Source organism: Echinops telfairi, unplaced genomic scaffold (assembly GCF_000313985.2).
Source record: "Echinops telfairi isolate 266 unplaced genomic scaffold, ASM31398v2 ScPeMD7_3533;HRSCAF=4204_0, whole genome shotgun sequence".
NCBI classification, from domain to species: Eukaryota; Metazoa; Chordata; class Mammalia; order Afrosoricida; family Tenrecidae; genus Echinops; species Echinops telfairi.
Genome location: NW_022107431.1, coordinates 21,218,856 through 21,239,922, shown reverse-complemented (window position 1 = coordinate 21,239,922; position 21,067 = coordinate 21,218,856). Strand labels below are relative to the sequence as shown.

The following is a 21,067-nucleotide window of genomic DNA, read 5'->3' as shown; positions in this document are numbered from 1 at the left end:
AATATGTTTTGCCATAAAAACATGTATGGTTATTGAATAAAAACTTTGGTAAATTTTAACTAAAATATTTAACACATTTAAATTTTTTAATCTAAAAAGGAATAAGCACGGTATGATGATATTAGAAATTACTCGGGTTATTTCTCTTTGCTCTTTTTAGCTGTGTATTGGATTTACATTTTTGAAATGAACTAAAAATATTGAGCATAGCATGGTATGTTGATATCCGAATTTTTTCTCCTTTTTTTTTGTTACTTGAAATATTACTGCCTAATTGAATGAAGGGACATTATGCTTTCTGAAAGTATATTGATATCTCAGTTGTATAGCTTATGAAAACGTTCCTGTCTCATTTGGCTTTTACTCAAAAAGAATTAATAACTAGCATGTATTAAATCCTTATTCTGTGTTATATGTTGTTAAGTGTTATGCATACATCATCTTATATCATGACATGAACGTTATCCTTGTCATTTTACAGATGGAGACATGTGAGGTTCAGATAAACAAAGTGATGAGTCTAAGCCCATATAGCTAATCATTGGTCCAAGTGGATTTGAACCCATGTTTGGTGTTACTCCAAACCCAGCCCCAACCATTGTATGCTTCCACCCTTTATAGACTAGCTATTGATGCTCACTGTGGAAACCTTTGTTGTAAACTTAATGTGTATGCGTGTCGATCCTGGGCTCCAGTCTTGATTCTGACCTGAAAGTTGCTTACAGCTTTAAGCACCCTGCTGCTCTAAGTCCCCAGAGCAGCACTCCCAGCTTCTCCCAGGAGCGGCTGGCAGTGCAGGAGCTTGAGTCCTAAGCAGAACTGCAGACTCTGAATCTGCTGGACTGTTTCTCTTGAGATGGCACGTGTGGTGCGTCAGTGGTATTGATCAACATGTGAACATTGTCCTTGTGCTGCCCATTGAAAGCCTCTTTCCAAGTACTTAACCGTGCTTTCCAGAGGATGGTGTTTGCGGGTTCAGACCTTCAAATGTCCACAGAATTGGGATTCAAGTATAATAACCACCATGAACTCGGGATCCACTTATCTTTCAACCAAGATGAATTAAGCCAGGGTTAAAATGGGATAGGAATAATTGATACATTTAACCCAGTGTTATTTCTTAAAAGATGCTAATGAGATGAATGAAGGGTAGAAATGCAAACTTGATTGTTCCCTCCTTTCCCCCTTTCCTTCCCAGTTTGCCTAATGCCTCTTTCCTAACACTGGATTTGTCATTTTTTTAGATGTGGAAGTTATATACTATGACTGGATTTCTCTTTGTTTACATGGCGCCCTTGTGGATTAGCAGGGTCTGTGCTTTAAGTATCTCCTAACAGTCCAAAGATTAACCCAATGTACACATTCGTGTATTAACAAAAAAATGCTTTTTCCCAATTTCACGTAGGAAGTTCTGTTCTGTTACGCATGCACTACTACTAACACGGTAGCTATAGTTAAACAACTTCTAACTAGAAATCACTTCCTGGATTAAGGAGGTAACTGATATTGAGGATGGGAAGTGAATTCCAGTACATTTATGCACGATCTTTTTAAAAATAATCTAATACTGCCTAGAAACATAGATGCCTGTAGTATATATAAATACTGTCATTTCAGACTGAGCATGACTTTGTTGTTTTGTTTTCACAAATGTAAATAGAGGTGTCCACTAAAGAATGAGCCAATTATTTTCATCATGTGGTCTTTGAGCTTTGTCCTATATCCTAGAAATTTCACCCCTTTCCTTTTTTTTTTTGGCTTGCAAAACTGAGCACAGCCACTATGAAGATGAGGACCTATAAAGGTTTTACATCATCTCCCCAACTCAGTCTTTTGCCACCCTTGCCCTCATCTGTAAAACATCCCATTTGAGAAATGGCTTTTCTTCTCATAGCAAGGTCTAGTCCTTTCACATAAGCCTAAGCAGTAATTGCACGTCAGACCTAGAAGGCTTCCCTTATGAACTTCAAGCACCCAGAGATAGTCCACCGAGTAAGTACAAATCTAAATCCGGAAGTCAGATTTATTTTCCACCTATAATTTTATTAATCTTATTTCAGTCCCAGCATCTACCTGTAGTCTTGAAGTAGTCACTTCTAGTTTGAAGATCACTTGGTATTAAGGGATCAAATATTTCTCAGAATTTTAAAAATGCATTTTATTTTTCAGCAAAGATGTCAAGGAAGTTAAGCTTGCCTACTGACCTAAAGCCTGACTTAGGTAAGTAAAAGAAGTAAGGAAGTAGGATGATTAAATCACTGTCCACTGGACTATCATCTAAAGCCAGATTTTAAAATGACTAAGACTTTGAAGGATTAAACATCTTTAAACGTAGCTTTTAGTAGTTTCGTAAACAATAAAAGATAGTCATGATTTCAAGTAAACCAAAGTAATATATTCTCCTAGCCCTCTGTAACTTACATTCAGACAAACGTTTGTATGAAATTCAAGTTTGTACAGTTTCAGATTGAAACTGTTTTATACCTTTGACCATCTGAAAATTTATTTTAAACTCTGTATCAACTTATTTTTTATTAAATTATAATAAACTTCTAATTTTCTATATTGGAATGACTCACCCATATCACAAATCATCATTACTGAACTTTTTTGCTCTTAACTAACTGAAATACATTTCTTCTCCCATAGTATTTTTCTATGTTCATCCATTACAAAAAATAAATATCATCGTGTATTCACTTTGGTTAATGTCAGCCTACAAACAGCCTTTCTATATCCTAGGATAAGGACAAGTGGCACTTCAAAAAGGATAAAGCTAAGATGTAGTGTGGTGTATATAAAGAAGGCTTTAAAGAAAACCTGATGTCTATTTCAGAAATTTCAGTTTCCTTCAATGGAACAAAAAGTAGGACTGTCTGAAGATGCTCGCACCCACCTCTGGCATAGAAATAGCTCGATTTCCCCTTGCATTGCCCACTCGCCCCACCTTCCCACGCTTTGTTCTCTGCACACCCTGCGTCTCTTCTTATGAGCTGGCACCTACCGACAACGCAGGTGTGTCAAGGTCTGCTTGAGAGCTTTGTCTGGTACCCGGGTAAAAAGAAGCTGGTGATTAGGAGTGAGTAGGAAGCTTCTTTCTTTCACAAGAAAAAACAATTTAGTATAATCCTGCGGGATCACAGGTCTAAGGGAGTACAATTTAAACCCAGCATGTAGGAAAGATGTGTTTTGACTAGGACAAAGTTTCCTTTGTTGATGAAAAAATGAACGGCAGGCACAGTACTTCCTGCAGTAGGCGTCTATGCAGTCTTCATCAGACTCTCAGGCTGGCCCAAGAGCTTTCATTTGAAGGTTTTAGTAACAGTTGAAAGCGTTTTTTATCTTTTCTCATCTTAAAGGTCTGAGAAAGCACATGTAGTAGAAGTACTTGTAAAAATTAGCAAAAATATCAAACCAATTATTTTTTAACAATGCATTAATGAATCATTTTAGTAATTTCATCAAAGTCTGTACTCTGCTGTGTTATAGATTATCTTCAAACATGATTCTGATTCATTCTGTTTTTCTCACATTGATGGAACCGTGTTACCTTTTTTATAAATAGAATAAAAATAGGATTGTAGTTAGGAAGGGTATGTAGTTAAATGAGTCCATTAAGTTAAAACATTGTTCATTTGGCCTGTGAATTTACATTGGGAATACAGATTATTATAAGCCATCTGCTGTGACTTTTAAAAATACAAATTTTTACAGAAATTTATGTTACTGGACCATCTTGTGTCATCACGTCTCATTGTTTAAATACATCAGAACTAAAAATATATGTCAGTTTGCCTTGTACTCTGTGTTTTATTTAAATAGCATTAAATATATCTCTCACTAAGAAATCAATTAAAAATTTTACCCAAAATGTTAGGAAATTATCAAGATCTTGAATATTTGGAATCAATATCCCATTAAAATGATCCAGTAATAAGCTGTTGACTATGGAAAGTAATTTTATTTTTAGTAAGTAATTTATTTCTACCTCATCATAATCTGTAACATGGAATTTCAGGCAAACAGAAGGCATTTTCAGAACCTAACCGAAATGACCCACACAGTTGCCATGGCTTAAAAAATCTTTATGGTCCTCACAGGCTAGTTAAGATCACAGTTGCATTGCACAATATAATTAAGAGAAGATTTTTAGATCTCTGATTGTAAACCTTCTCTAAGGGTGGGGGGGGTGGAGCTTGCTTTGGCAGCACAACTAGAATTCAATTATACTTTTTACTCACCAGAGTATAACACAGAAGACTTTAGTGTATTTGTTTCCTTCTTGGCAGTATGAAAAGTCTTTCTGACAGCAGTGACAGCCTGTGGTTTGAAAAGTGATCTGTCAGATATGAGCAATAGAAACTACTTGAAAGTAAATATAGCAGTTTAGCACAGTAGAAATGACTTTTATTTGATAGTCTTAACAGTAGATCTGTCTTCAGCAAAAATCAGTTGAGAATCTTTGCTATGCAGAGACCTGTGGCTTAAGAACAGGAAAGACCATGTGTGTTCTTGGGATGGATTAAGCAGAGTCAGGACAAGAAGGTAAAGAGCAAGGCCAGGGCACCAGTGAGAAAGCCAGGAACAAAAGCCAAAACGTAGGGAAGTGCAGGGTATGCGTGAGCACATCATCTAGCCCAATTCATTTCTCACAGGGAACTGAAATAGGACAGCAATGGGGAATAAGGCCCAGAGGATCGATAGGATGGGGGTGTTGCCATTTTGTGGAGGATCTTTTAAGGAAGCTTAAAATTAAGATTGTGCACATGCAATTAGATAAAGGGGAGCCACTCAGGATTTTTATTTCATAGCAAGGTAAGGGAATTAGACCTTATGGAAACAAATTGGGGCCAGATTTCTCTAGGAGAGAATGAAGGGAGAGGTGTCAGTTGGGGATGACGAGGTGAAAGATGATGAAGCCCGGTACTGGGGTAATGAACGTGGGGTGGTAATGGAAAGAAAGAAGCAGACTATCAGAATAAACTGCCTTATACAGCCTGGCATCCCAGAAGATGTATTGGTAAAATCAAAGGGAGACTCAAAAGTGCAACTCGTTGGGAATGTTGTAACCTGGAGAACAGCGGTGTCATGGATAGAAATAGCATCTTTAGGAACAAAAATGTCCTCTGGAGGGAATACATTTCTTGTGTGTGTGCATAGTTTGGTAAAACAGGAAAAAAAAAAGTACAAGCATTTGCAAATGTGATTCCAAAAGAGGCCAAGGCTTGCGAGAGATTTGGGGTTGACCACCCCAGAGGTAGGGTAACGAGGAGCAAATCTTCATTAATACAGCCCCCCCCCCAATCCCAAGCTTTGCACACGCTAAAATGGCACAGAATAAAGCAGTATTTGCTATGAATTTGTAGGGGAAACTTTTGAGCATCCCCAGACCCCAAAAATAACCTGCTAGATCATACCAAGTGGCACAGGAAAATCTAAAATGTTGTTAACATCCTGTTCACAGTCACAGTTTACAGCTATGGCAACAGTACCCAGTGTCAGTCCTGGGAATGCAGCTTGCTGACACCCCCCTCACTGCCAAACAAATGCTCAATGCTAGATTTCCTCTTATCCTATTTTCATTAAAAAATGAAAATCCTCTTTGGGTTTCTTTGTGTTCTTGAAGACATACTGGTGTGGCTCTTTTTTGACAAGTGTGGGGTAGCTATTAGTAAGTGGTTACACGTTGGGCTGCTAACCACCAGGGCAGCAGTTTGAAACCCCAAGTTGCTGTGCAGGAGAAAGTCCAGGGTTTCTGCGCTCGTAAAGAGTTACAATCTCAGAAACCCACAAGGGCAGCTCTGTCCATGTTGTATGAGTTGGAATCAACTCGACGGCAGTGAGCTTGGTGTGGAAGTTCTCTTTGATCATCACAGACAGAGCCAGGGAAAGGGAATCATGTGCCTGGTTTCAAGGTAAGTCTGAGCCAGACGCCAGCTGCACATGTCGATGTAAAATGCCTTGGATGAGCAATGATAACAACAAAAATGGCATTCAACAAAAATGAAAGCCAAGTTCTTGTTGCTGTTTGTGGCTCTTGGTCAATATGGAGTCCATTCGGACTCTCGACAGTACGTGTGGCAGAGTCGAACTGCTCCATTGGGTTCTCAAAGATCAACAGGCCTGTCTCCTGAAGAACCCCGGGGGGCGGGGGGAGGGTGCGCATTCATCTACCAACCTTGTGTTCTCTGAGCAGACCTTTGATGGCACCTCCGGACTCCTTAAATGACCTTAAAGGCTTTCATATGGTCAGATTGGGGGGAGAAAAAAAAGGTGTGCCGCACTTTTACTTTTACAGAAGAATCAGAGGGCAGGTTTCCTCACCAACATCCTATGCCTTTTGGAAAGTTGGCTTGACACCACCTCAACAAAGCTTGGGCTGGTAGTGGAGAAAACCTGTGCTTCTGAATGCATTTGGAAAGGCAGAAACCTTCAATAGCCCGCACTCTTGTAGCATTCTAGCTAACTACAGATTACGTGAGCACAGGAAGGGGTCAGCTGAGAAGCGCATGGATGGTGATGGAGAGCTACCCCGAGACCACAAGTCCCACCTTCCACATGCATCTGACCACCCAGCCCAGGCTAGCAGCATGTTTGTCTGCTTGTCTGTCTGAGCAAAGGGTGGGGGTGAGGAGTTGGGGGGGTGGTAAGACTAGCAAAAAAAGGAGATCGTTTTTCTCCTCAGCTGAAAGGACGATCAAATGATGCTATAGGATTTATCTTTTGCAGATTAACTACTTGCCCAAGTTTTATCTCCTCAAAAGTGGGTTGTTATTTGAGCAAACTCATTCACAATGTTTAAAAAGGAAAAAAAAATCATTTCAGATGTCAAAGACAATTCCTTCAGCCGATCTCGGAGTTCCAGCGTAACCAGCATCGATAAAGAATCTCGAGAGGCCATCTCGGCTCTTCACTTCTGTGAGACCTTCACCCGGAAGGCCGATTCCTCGCCGTCCCCGTGTTTATGGGTTGGTACGACGTTAGGGACCGTGCTTGTCATCGCTCTGAACCTTCCCCCTGGGGGAGAGCAAAGACTTCTCCAGCCGGTCATTGTGTCTCCAAGTGGTACGTATGCCCTGGGGCTGCACGGGACTGTCACTTAGGAAGAAGGTGGGGAGAAAAACCATGGTTAGAAAAGTATGTGTCGGGGCCTCGGGACTGTGATGTTCTACAAGCAGAACTGTACATATTCAGGAGAAAGGGAAGAGCCTATGCTCAAGTATTGTATTAGTAAAAAGAAATCTGAGCGGACATGTCATACGATTGATCTTTTTGAAATCTTTAGAAAGCTGGCTTAATAGCATATTTTTTAAAGGAAAATTTAATATCCCCATATACTGGAAATGAGATTGGATTTTACCAAATGCATGTGGACTCCTTCAGGCCTGGGAATAAGTGAGAATTCTGTTGCTCCGGACTGTCTGAGGCTGGTGGAGTCGTACTGGACTTGAACAGTGCTTGAAAGGGAGCGTTAAGTTGTGGTCAGGATTTTACTGTTTAGATCTCAGCTACTTTTAGGTTAAAGATCTAGTCATTCAGCCATATAAATCATTGAGTCTATAGAGCATAATCAGTTGTTAGACTTAAGAAAACAGGTTGTATAATGATGACATTCTTGCTGTTTTTAATTAGGAATAAAAATAACACAAAGCTGAAAATAAATAGCTTAACAGTAATTTTCACTGAGTAGTGGGGATGCAAATAAGTTTCTTCATTTTACTGATTTGTAGTTTCTAAATTTTCAACAACAAACCTGTATTAGTTAATAATCAGAAAGAAAATAACATTTCTAATACATAGAAATGAGCAATAGGGCTTGATAGCGTTGACTTAATATTAACTGCACTAAAGGCACTTAGGATCCTTTCTACCTTGCAAAACACAAAATCAAATGAGCTCTTGGTTTAATTGATGGCCGTGCCAATTTCAAATGTGAGAAAGGAGCCGCTCTTTGACTTCATCCTCGACAACGCCTCTGGGGGGTTATTTTTAGGAAGGGGCCTATTTAAAAATTCAGTGATGCAACAAGACAATGATGCGCATGTCTTGTTACCTGTATTGAAGCTGTGAGGAGAACAGAGGTGATTTTCAAGCAGAAGGGTTTCTGCTTGAATTTTCTCTTTTCTCTGTTCTTCTCCAAGGCGAGGGCCGAGCACTACTTGGCCCTGCACTTAAGAGCTGCCAGCTATAAGACCAATATGCTCACATGCTCTCGGTGATTCTTTGGACGATTCTCACATTAGAACCATGCATGTGCTAGCAAGAGTTTCCTCAGTGCCTCTGGATTGCAGCTGACCTCATCAAAGCTTTAAAAGAACTCTTTGGATGAGCCAACACTTAAATGAGCGAGATCTTACATGAAACCAGCCAAACTCACCCCACTGTCACGGCATTAATTCTGACTTTGTACAGCCGGGACGTTACAGCCTTGGAAACTCCCGGGGCAGTTCTCCCCCGTCCTGCAGGGTCTGCTGAGAGCCGGCACTGCCGCTGTGGCAGGGAGTGAGTGTAAGTGATCAGCAAGAACTGCCACAAAGGGTTTTCAAGGCTATATGTAGTCTTCACAGGAGCAGACTGCCGCATCTGTGTGCTAACTGTCCGGAACTCTTGAGGGACGCACAAAGCCCCGTCTTTGGTGGTTTTGAACTGTTGACCCAGCAGTTAGAAGGCCACGTGTCACCACGACTCCACCGTGTGGCAGAGCCGCTTGCGGGTTCAGACTACCAGCCTTTTGGCTAGAAGCCCAGCACTTAACCGCAGTGTCACCAGGACACTTTCTTAAAAGCAGTTTTAAAATAGGCTATGAGGTAAATCATAATTAAAACAGGAAGATTCTAACTGGCATTTTTCGACCAAACAGTGTAAAATAGTTAAATTATTTGAATACCAAACCTGAATTATATGCTAAGGGGATCAAATTAACAAGCAAAAACACAGGACACCTAGTTCCATTTGAATTTTAGTCAACAGCGAATAGTTCTTAAGGGACATGATTTGCCGAGTTATGCAAAGAATGGAGCTGGCTGGATGGTCTTGTATAAATGGACCTGGCAACCCCACTGTGGACACAACATGGACACACACAGAGAGAGTGAAAGAGTCTGTCCCCTCAAAATTTCATTTTGAGGGACCATCAGCGACTCCTCTTAGACATAAAATAAGCTATGGGAAATGTTTGGAAAGCTGCAGAATATTATAGATATATAAAATCATAAGGAAAATCTTCTGAAATGGGCACTAGAATGATAAATCAAGGGTGGAGCCCTTCCAGTGGTGTCCAGAGCTGAAGACTAGAGGACTCCTTTGCCTTTCTTAAAAATGAGCAAGCGTAAAGCTTTTGGATTTTTTTAAGAATGTGGAGGAGGAAAGTATCATCAATTACATCAAAACAGGAAACATAAGCCCTCAATGGAGATCTTCTCCCTGCCGTGGAGGATCCCCGCTCACAGCTACCCTCCGCGAGAGAGAATGGAGCTGCGCCTCTTGCAGAGCCTCTTACTTCTGCTTCCTTCCAGGGAGCAGCTGGTGGGCTTAGCCAGCCCACCTGGCACTCAGCTGCCCACTGACTGCTCCTTACATTACAATTCTCAACTCAGCAAAATAGTGCCTGATTGTATCATATGCCATTTATCTGTAAGTTCTTTAAAAGTGAGTCATGAAACAGTGTTTAGAAATGATAGGTTTTGTCTTTCTCTCAATACTGTCCGTCAGAGTGTATTGTGAGCCACATAGATTATCTCAAATTTTTCAGTAGCCACATTGGAGGAGCCCTGGCAGTGCAGTGGTTACGGACTGGGCTGCGATCCTCATGGTTGGCATTTCAAAACTTTCCCGTGCACCGTAGCCACGCGTGGCGAGTGGCTGTCCGGCCAGCAGTGCGGCACTCTTCTCCTGGTCTGATACTCCCTGGTAGGAGCCCTGTTGGCACTGTTGGGGAAGTGTTGGACAGCTAACCTCAAGGTCAATGGTTCAAACCCACCAACTGCTCCGAGGGAGAAAGATGAGGCTTTTTTCTGTAAAGATTGGCAGTCTCGGGAACCCCACAGGGTCACTATGAGTCCACCTCCACTTAGGGGCAGTGGGTAATACTTCCTGAACATGTGCCTGCTGGGTGTTGAGGGGACATCAGCCCAGACTGCATGAAATACCAATGCTTTATTCACCCAACTCACACTGATGCCCAGACTTGGCCCAGGGTAAGTTGTGAAATGTAAATGAATAGCGTGTGTGTGCTCACAGAGCGGCAGTGTATTTTCCCAGACTCAAAGTGCCTTGCTTGAAGTTTGAGGCCTGTGAGCAAGCCAGTGTCCAATTTCAGTTCAGTATGCATCCAGCGCCTTTGGACTGTCTTTTCCATCACGGTTAGATTTCACATATGTAATCTGTGGACTAACACACTCCCCTCCACCACCACCAATTTACAAAACTTCCCTGTTTCAGGTACTATACTGAGGCTAAAGGGTGCAATCCTGAGGATGGCATTTCTCGACACCACCGGCTGCTTGGTACCACCCGCACAGGAACCATGGAGAGAGTACAACGTGCCCGAAGACAAAGACGAAAAGGAGAAGTTGAAAAAGCGGCGGCCTGTCTCAGTCTCCCCCTCGTCTTCTCAGGAAATCAGCGAGAATCAGTATGCAGTGATCTGTTCTGAAAAGCAAGCAAAAGTAATTTCACTGCCAACCCAGAACTGTGTTTATAAGCAGAATATTACCGAGACCTCATTTGTACTTCGTGGGGACATTGTGGCGTTGAGTAACAGTATCTGCCTTGCGTGTTTCTGTGCCAATGGACATATCATGACTTTTAGGTAAGCAGTAGAAAGATTTCCTGCCTCAAACCAGAATTTTATGTTATTTGAAAACTTGTAAGTTGCCATCAAGTCTGTCCCGACTCCTAACGACCCTGTGTACGACAGAATGAAACGCCACCTGGTCCTGTGCCAGCCTCACGATCCCTCTCTTGTTTGTAGCGCTTATGCATTCCAGTCGTGCACTGAGAATTTATTCACCTCCAGCCAAAGGGTGGACCTCTGGGGCTCCATTATACAAACTAGATCATAAGGCCTCTAAGCTGCTGGCCATTGTTCACCTCATACGTTGTTCAAGTTGAAAACCTGCTTTATCGGCTATTAACAAGTTTCTTTTATCTTCTCAAGTTTGCCAAGTTTAAGGCCTCTGTTGGATGTGTATTACCTGCCCCTCACCAACATGCGAATAGCCAGGACGTTCTGCTTCACCAACAACGGACAAGCGTTGTATCTTGTTTCACCAACGGAAATCCAGAGACTGACCTACAGTCAAGAGACCTGTGAAAATCTCCAGGTAAAAAAACAGAACTTGCTGTAGTTTCTTCCAAGTTAAAGTCGTCTTCTCTTGTTGTTGTCTGGTACCACAGCGATGGCCACCAACTCATGGCACCCCCAGTGACAGGAGAACGGGCCCGTAGAGGTTTGGGGTGCTGTAATTTTATGGGGGCAGATCAATGGGACTTTTCTTCCATGTTGGGGTCAAACTACCAACACTGCATTTAGCAGCAGCTCAAAAACCACCTGCACCCTGGAGCCTCTGCGAGGCCCTTACCCCGCTCATGCCTTACACTTGCAGGCATGTACACCTCCCTGAAGCTACACTTAGATTGCAGGAGCTTTCCCCGCCATCAGCATCCACTTACTTCATTAAAGGAACTTCAGTGGACAGACGTTTATGCTTAGGTTATAGGCGCTTACATCAGGATACACTTAGAGGAGACTGCACTAAGAGTGTGCACTGTGTTTATAGTCGCTGATTGGGAGTCTCCATGGGAAATCCAAGACCTTTTGGTGACTCTTCAGAGCCCATGAACCATTCTGCCCATGGAAGGGGCGCCGGTGACACAGCGATAAGGCAGTGAAACCCAGGACTCTTCATAAAGATAAAACCCGCTAGGGCTGAATCAGTTCCAACTCACAGCTACCCTATAAGACAGAGTGGAACTTCCCCACAGGGTTTCCATGGCTTGTTCAGAAGCAGACGGCCACATCATCTCCCCATGGAGGTCTAGTGATTTTGAACCATCAGCCCTTCAGTTAGTAGCAGAGCTGTACACCAGGGTTCCCACAAGGACTACAGCCTTGGGAAGCTTATGGAGCAGTCCTACGCTGTTGTACAGGGTTACTGTGAGTGGGAGCTAACTCAGTGGCAATCAGGTTTTTGTTTTTTATGTGTTTCCACCGTGACGAGATGCATGTATAAAACCAAAACCAAACTCACTGCCAACTCGTAGACGCCCACTTGTACAGATCCTGTAAGATGGGGTGGGCTGCCTCTGCGAGTTTCTAAGACTGTTTTATTCTTTGGGGGAAATAGAAAGCCCTCTCGCTCTTCCATGGGGCGGCTGGTAGTTTCAAACTTCTGACCTTATGGTTAGCAGCCAGATGTGTAACCACTACCCTGCCAGGGCTCATGTGAGGGGTAACAAATTCTTTCAACCCAAAACTATGCCCTTTTTAATATTTGAGTACCAATATACTTGTGTACACACACACACACACACACTCACACTCACACACACATACTAGAAATGGACAGCTTAATATCTAAAACAAAAGTACTCTTGTAATATTGAGCTCACTCATGAATTGATATTTGATGTTTAGAAGAAGAGTCTCTAGAGGGAAAGGTTGTTCAGCCACTAAGCCCTCTTTGTATGTCTGTAAGTGTGATGCTGTGATCGGTTTCGAACTTGAGCTTGAGTGTCAGGAAGTCTGTTCAAGCCTGAGCCTTGTTGGTGACACACTGGGCAAAGGATACAGTATGTCTGAGCTTGACCACCTTTACCATTCGGCTAGAAATACTCCTCTCACAGGCAGGTCTGGCCCCAGGGAGACCAGACACACTGCGTGGTTAGCAGTGTGCCAGGTACAATGTGCTTCCTTAGTGTCTGCTGTTCTTGTTCCTGTTTTAGTAAACGACACATCTACTGGAAGATTAGTCCAGGGTACTAATGCTGTTCACCTTGACAGTCCAGCAAACTGGTTATTGCTGCTGCTGCTATGGGTTGTAGTCTGATTGATTCTGACTGTAACACCCCCTCCACCCCCATGTGTCCGAGTAGGACTCTGCTCCTTAGGGTTTCCAAGGCTGTGACCTTTTGGAAGCAGGCCGCCAGGCCAGTTTTCTGCAGCAACTCTGGGTGGATTGGAACTTCCAACCTGTCAGCTAGTAGTCAAACGCTTAACCATTTGTTGTTGTTTTTGTTAGGAGCCATCGAGTTGACTCTGACCCATAGGGACTCTGTGTACAACAGAACAAAATACTGCATGGTCCCGCACCTTACAATTATTCCTATGCCTGGGCCCATTGATGCAGCTACTGTGCCAATATATCTCATCGACGGCCTTTCTCTTTTTCACCGCCACTCCATTTTACCAACCATGATGTCTTCTCCAGGGACTGATCTCTCCTGACAATATGTCCAAAGTATGTAAGATGAAGTCTTGCCATCCTTGCTTCTAAAGGGCATTTTGGCCTTACTTCTTTCAAAACAGATCTGTTTTGTCCTTTTAACAGTCCATGTTACTTTCAATATTCTTCTCCAGCACCGTAGGTCAAATGTTACTTTCATTATTCTTCTCGAGCACCATAGGTCAAATGCATCAATTCTTCTACAGTCTTTCTTACTTAATGCATATAGTGCGATGGGGAATACCCTGGCTTGGGCCAAGTGCACCTGAGTCCACAAAGTAACATCCTTACTCTTCAGTACTCTGAAGGGGTCTTGTGCTGCCGATTTACCTAGAGCATTACATCTTTTGATCTCCTGACTGCTGCTTCCATGAGCATTGATGGTGGATCCAAGCAAGACAAAGTCCTTGACAACTTTAAGCTATGGTGTATTAATCGTGACGTTAGCTACTAGTCCAATTGTGAGGATTTTATTCTGCCTTCAATTGAGTTGTAATCCTTACTGAAGGTTATGATACTTTCAGCAAGCAAAGTTGTGTTATCTGCATGCATACCTCAGGTTGTTAACAAGCCTTCTTCCAATTCTCTTGCCACACTCTTCTTGATATGATCCATATTCTCTGATGACTTGCCCGGCATACAAGTTGAACAAGTATGATTAGGGGATACAACCCTGATGCACACCTTTCCTGATGTTAAATCATGCAGTATCCCCTTAATCTCTTCTCACAACTGCCCTTTGACCCATGGACAAGTTCTGAAGGAGCACAATGAAGTCTTCTGGAAGTCTCATTTTTTTCAAGGTTATCCACGGTTTACACACAGTTGAATGCCTTTGAAGAGTCAATGAAACACAAGTAAACATCTTTCTAGTATTCTCTGCTTTGAGCCAAGATCCATCTGACATCATTGTTCCGTGTGCTCTTCTGAACCTAGCCTGAACCCCTGGCAGCTCCCTGGCAGTGTACTGCTGTAACCCTCTGCTTTGAGCCAAGATCCATCTGACATCATTGTTCCGCGTACTCTTCTGAACCTAGCCTGAACCCCTGGCAGCTCCCTGGCAGTGTACTGCTGTAACCCTCTGCTTTGAGCCAAGATCCATCTGACATCATTGTACCGCGTACTCTTCTGAACCTAGCCTGAACCCCTGGCAGCTCCCTGAACCCCTACTGCTGTCACTGGTTTTGGAGGATCTTAAGACAAATTTTACTTGTGTGAAACATCAATGACACTGGTCTGTAGATTGAGCATTCTGTTGGGTCACCTTTCTTCAGAATGGTCACAGATATGGATCTCTTCCAGTCTGTTGACGAGGTAGCTGTCTTCCAAATTTCCTGGCAGAGATGAGTGAGTACTTCCAGTGCTCCTTCAGATTTCTGGAACATTTCAGTGGGTCTCCCATCAGTTCCTGGAGCCTTGTTTTAGGCTAATGCATTCAGCTCAGTTTGAACTTCAGCACCATCGGCTCCTGCTCATATGCTACCTCGTGAAATGGTGGACTGTCTTTCGGATACTGTGACTACGTATTTTTTCCATCTTCTCTTGATGCTTCCGACATCATTCAGTAGGATCTTTCAAAATTGCAACTTGAGACTTAAGGCGATTTTTTGAGTTCTTTTGTTATAATAGTTGGCTTTGCCTTCTTGAGCTGCCTTTTGAAATTTTCTGTCTGGCTCCTTGACTTCATCCTTTCAATTCCATTTGCTTTAGTTCCACTACGATTCATAGCAAGTTTCAAGAGTCTCTTCTGACATCCAGTTCGATCTTTTCTTTCTACTCTGTGTATTCCATATGGGAAGTCCATGTGTATAGTCTCCATTTGGGTTGCTGAAAAATGTATTCGCTATGAACAAGTGATTGGTTTTGCAAAATTCTATCCTATGATCTCCAGCTGTCTTTCTATCACCAAGCCCATCATATTTTCCAACTCCGCCTCCTTCCTCTTTGTTTCTAACTTTCGCATTCCAATCACCAATAACTGTCAGTGCATCTTGAGTGCATATTTGATCAACTTCTGATTGAAGTCATTGGTAGAATTTTTCAATTTCTTCATCTCTAGATTTTGTGGTTGGTGCATCAATTTGAATAATAGTTGTATTGATTGGATTTCCTTGAAGGTCGATGGGTGTAATCCAATCACAGATAGTATTGCACTGCTTCATGACAGACTTAGCAAGATCCTTTCTGGCTCTGAAGATGGATGTCACATCATTCCTGTTGTGTTACTCCTGGCATAATAAATCATATGGTTTTCTGATTCAAAATGGCAAATACCTGTTTATTTCAGCTCATTAATACCTAGGAAATCTACAGGCATTCCATTTCATTTTTGACCACTTCCAATTTTCCTAAATTCATGCTTTTCACATTCCAAGTTCCAAGCATCACAAGATCTTTGCAGGTGTTTCTCTCCACCTTGAGTCATGCCCCATTAGCAGTTCCCTGGTAGGGGAGTTACCAGGAGCACGACAGTGGTTCCCAGGGCAAGGCTTGTCCACTGCGCTCCGGACGACTTGTATTTGTGGCAGTCTCTGTTTGTACCACTCAGCCACCCCCAACTTTAAAATCTCCAGTGTACATTTGGATCAATACTTTTTCCTTGGGTTCCTAAGTTTCCAAATTAAGTCACTGCTTTTTATGGGAAAATTTTCCTCTCATGTTTATATTCACCAGTAAAATGTGTCATCTAAAGAAATAAAATGGGTAATTGAATATATCTTTAACTCATTTTAATCTGAAATGTCTTCATTTAACATATTGAGATATGTACATTTCATTCATCGTGTTTATTGCATCAGTTAATTCTTCTCATCCGTCAGTTCTTTGCCTTACTCTTTTTGTAGTGCACATGCACAGACGCTGCGGTCAACTTTCTGGTGCAGAGTGGCCAGTGTGACCAGTCCATTTCACCTCACGGACGCCCTTTTCATGTTGACAGCGTCAGTTTTCCTCCAGTCTGCGTTGTGCATCCCAACTTCCCATTATTAACAGATGTGTGCAGCTGTTTCTTCTCCTTTTGAGTCGTGCCCCATCAGCAAAGACGCTCCCAAAGGGTTAATCCTCCAGGCTGACTCCATCCGTATCAATATGGTGGACTCCACCTTGAGAAGCCAGCGTCTCCTCAGTCTTATTTGAGCACCTTCTGACCTGAAAGGCTCGGCTTCTGTCACTCTCGGCAGTGCTGTGCTTCTCTTTATTAGGTTTCCATATCTGACAGTGTTTCGTGCCATACACCAGGTCCTCCGTGACTAATTCCTCCCCGCCATCTGTCCTTCGTCTGGAAGCTCGGCCGGAACCTGTTTCCTCGGGTGGCCCTGCTGATATTTGAAAATACTAGGAATGTCGCTTCCAGCCTCACAGCAAGACCAAAGCCACCACGGTACAGTAAACTGACACGCAAGTGGTGGACAGAAGATAAAGGAGAATAAAAAATTGAACTCAAATTAGATATTGTAGAAGGAAAGATGAACAAAACTGAAATCAAAGCAATAGAACATGTAACTGTTCAATTTAGAGGCAAATTGAGTGGTTAAAATTCCTATATTAGGAAAAAATGATGTCTTCCACTTTATGAACTGTAAGAAACTGAAAAATGAAAAAACTTAAACTCAAGAAAAAATAAATACAAATCAATTGAGTGACAAACCAAACAAATATAAGCTAGGGAAAAATCAGTGAAGCCACAAACTCATTCTGAGGGAAGATCAATAAAATTAATGAGGGTCCAAAGAAAAGAAGCCCAAAGAGCAAGCAGCAGATGAGTGAGCTTAGTCGTACCCATTGTTGTTGAGTTTATTCCCACCCACTTGGACCCCATAGAGGGTTTCCGAGGCTATAAATCCTTAGGGATCAGGCAGCCTCAACTTTTTCCTGTGGGGCTGCTGCTGTGTTTAAACCGCCAACCCAGTGCTTACCTAGCAGCGCTACCAAACCAAACAAACAAACAAAACTCAGCCATCAACTGGATCTTCACTCACAGCAACCTTTTGGACAGGGTTTAACTGCCTCTCTGAGATCGTAACACTGTACTGGAGTAGAAAGCCCCTTCTTTCTCCCGAGGAGCAGCTGGTGGTTTCGAACTGCTCACCTTGTTAGCAGCCCAGTGTGTACACGACACCACCAAGGCTCCTCCCAGCGCCACAGAGCTCCTCAGTTCAGTCCTAAGCACTAAGTGGATATGTACTAGGCCTGCTCATTTAGAATGGGTTCCTTAAAAGCTTGTGACTCTTAACAGGTAATGTCATCAGTTTAACTTTCAGAGTTTACAGTACTGCCTTTCTGAATTCTTGTTTCGATTCCCTGGAATTTTAACAGTTTTCCTTTTTTTTTTTTTCTCCTGATTTTTCAGGAAATGCTGGGTGAACTCTTCACTCCTGTAGAAACACCTGAAGCTCCCAATAGGGGCTTCTTTAAAGGCCTGTTTGGAGGTGGTGCACAGTCTCTTGACAGAGAAGAACTATGTAAGTTGATCTATTTCCTTTAGATGTTTTATCAATGAAACAAACTTTCAAGCCATGTAAGTTTTCCTTACATGTGTAGATGAGCATGCTCTTTTCCTCTGTAGTGTACTATAACTAACATGCAAGTTTTAACAAAATATTTAAAATTACTTTCTGTCATTCTCTCTCAAAGCAGGGTTATATATAGGGAACTAACATGGATTAGTTAGCTTCATATGGCTGAATTCACAACTAGAAATTAATAATTTAGAAAGTATCCACTTTCTTTTATTCAGGGTTATCTTCATTATTATTTAAGTTCCGTTAGTGCCTTTAATTGATTACCTTACCTTTAAATTTTTTTAACTTAAATATTGACTATGTTTCAGGAATTGCACAATTATTCTTATTGCGCTAGAAAGTTATTTAGGATAGCAAAACCTGATTCATTTACTACCTTCTATGTAATTGGCACAAAAGAGTAATTGATCTTTGAGAGAACTAATCGATGCATGTTTCACCCTTTTACCACATAGGAGTTATGGGCACTTGTTGAGTTTCAGGGTTTTTTTTGTTTGTTTTGCCTCCCCCCCCCTTTTTTTATTGATTGCTACTGAAATGTTTTTTACTAAATAAAAGCTGTAATTAAATAGCAACGAGTAGCAGTGGAGTTTCATTTTAAAAATGCATTCGATGATTACTCCACAGTGTTAATTCCGTTGAATGAAGCCTGCTTTTCAGGTCCTGGGATGAGATAATTCGGAAGGACATACACATTGAGGCTGAGAGATAACGCTGCATCAGATTTTATATAAAATACACATACAAACAGATACACTTGCATATATTTGATTCTGAAATAGCTCCGAGAGTCCGGAAGTGAGGGAAAAGAGAGGAGCTGATACTAAGGACTCAAGTAGAAAGAAAATGTTTTGAGGATGATGGCAGCATATGTACAAATGTGCTTGACACAATGGATGTATGGATTATTAAGAGTTGTTAGGGCTCTGATAAAAATGATTCATTAAAAAAAAATAGAAGCAGGGAGAAAAAAGGCTCAGAGAGCTAATAGTAAAAGGTAGCAACCCCCCAGAGGAGGCCGGGAACTCTGGGTGGTGACCTGGATCTCTGGGCTCTTACTGCAGCAGGAGGCTGAGACCAGGCACCGGAGGAAAAGAGATCCTGACCAACAGCTCCATGTTTGCAGGGACCCCAAAGGTCTGCTGCAGCTTACAGGTAAAGGTTAACTAGATAGAAGGAAACCAAATACACAAACACCCAGACACACCTCTCAGCTCAGTTTCGATGATCCAAACTCTCCAACAGCCTTCAAGTTTGTCTCAGACTTTGCCAGACCACTAGAACCTTTGGCACGTAGCAGAATAAATGAAAGCATTCCCTGAAGGAGTGCAGCCCAGAGTCCCAAAGTTATTAGGCCTCCCGCCTCCTTTTCAGAGAAAAAGCAAAACAAAAAAGACTCGGCATCGTGCTGACAAGAGGAAACTTTTGTATTCTAGCCCATAACCTGGAGGTAAGATTTCTGCAGCACCCCTGGCGGGTTCTAGCACCCCCCCAGAGGACGGTATCCACCCACTTTTGGAAACACTGGAGTATATGTAGCATAATCTCAGGACTCAAATTATTTTTATGAAAAGTTTCAAGCCTCTGCCAGCACCAAGAACATTCAAACAGAAGAAAAAGCAGAAGCAGAATCACAAATAAATACCTCAGATTTGGGGACTTGGGGTAACAGGTAGTGTGCCTATCATATTCAAGATGATAAGTCCCAGGCCTGGAAACACCACCATCAAGGAGCTGAAAGGGAGAGTGAACGCTCCCGGACGCAGGACCGAGCGCCTGGAAGATGTACACCTGCAGGAGGGCGTGAAAGACCAGGCCCGCCTGAGAAGCAGGACCATGAAGTGGTAGCAGAGGATGGGGACCCGGGAGAGGGGTGAGGACACACTGGCGAGAGTGACAACCACAGAGCAGGTGTCAGGTGTTGTGTGCCCAGCTCTGACTCGCAGCAGGGGAAGGATGGAGAAAATGGTGTTGGAAGCTGTGCCCCGGAGGCAGAAATACAGCCAACAGAGACATCCTGCAGATCAAGCAGGAGCTGACAAGACCGAAAATCCGCTCCAAGTAGACTTTTCCAACTCATTGTCACAGCCTTAGTAAGAGAAACAGTGGGACCATGTGATGAAAGAAGATGGTGAGTGGCCATAAAGAGCCTTGCTGGTGCTGTGGGCTAAGTGTCCAGCTGCTAATGCAAGGTCCGTGGTTCAAATCCAGGAGCAGCTTCATGGGAGAAAGATTTGGTTGTGTGCTCCTGAAAAGATTGACAGTATCGGAAACCCTAAGGAGCAGTGTGGTGGGTGGCAGAACTAATATCAGAATGCCATAATTTACTGATAAAACTGAACCAATAATCTCACTGCCATCGAGTCAATTCTAACTCAGTGACCCTAGGTGGGACAGAACAGAAGTAACTGCTCCTTAGGATTTCCGAGACTGTGAATCTTTAAGGAGCCAGATCGCCTCATCTTTGTAGTGGGATTGAATCGCCCACTTTGTGGTTAGTAGCCCATCACTTAAACCCATTGAGTCACTGGACTGGGCAGCGTGGCCAAAGATACTTCGACACTCATTGGAAAGGTAACAGATGCCTACACCGAATGACTATGAAGAGCGACCTTGAGGGCCCTGTCTAATAAAGAAAGCCCCAGGGGAGCTTCCTTGTGGGTAGAACAGTTACATAAGACTCTGTGCAGGAAGCCATGGGCCTTAAAGACAAAACATGAGGCCACTGGGGTTGTGAGGCTCCTCGTGTGCAGTCATGCCTGGTAGTGGAAGATGAGAAGAGTAGGTGAGTCCGACATGGAGCCCTGGGAGTGCCAGGCAGTTCGCAGACAGCACTGAAGAATGTTCACGAAGTCTGAGAGGGAGGCAATGTCATGGAAGTAGGACTTGGGGAGACCAGCAGGAGCCATCGTCTCCCTCACCTGCGTGTTGTCAGGTCGGCAGAGGCGGGGTCCCTGAGCTGTTATCAAGGGAAATGTTGGTGTTTGGGTAAGTGACCAGGCAAATTGAGAGGAAGAGAAGGAGGCATCTTATCTGCAGCTTTTCAAGACTGAAGCCAAAAACTGAATAAACACTATATCTGCTTTTTCTCTTTGATCCTAC

The 21,067-nt window shown here is 42.8% G+C and overlaps 1 protein-coding gene across 1 annotated transcript in view; it reads left to right on the top strand.

Annotated features, from left to right (window-relative positions):
• STXBP5 (syntaxin binding protein 5) overlaps positions 1-21,067 on the top strand; it is a 186,108-nt gene that overhangs the window by 158,537 nt on the left and 6,504 nt on the right. The window contains 5 exon segments of the mRNA XM_030886748.2: positions 2,170-2,220; positions 6,826-7,065; positions 10,441-10,810; positions 11,159-11,324; positions 17,794-17,905. Of these exon segments, the coding sequence (XP_030742608.1) occupies positions 2,170-2,220; positions 6,826-7,065; positions 10,441-10,810; positions 11,159-11,324; positions 17,794-17,905 (939 nt within the window).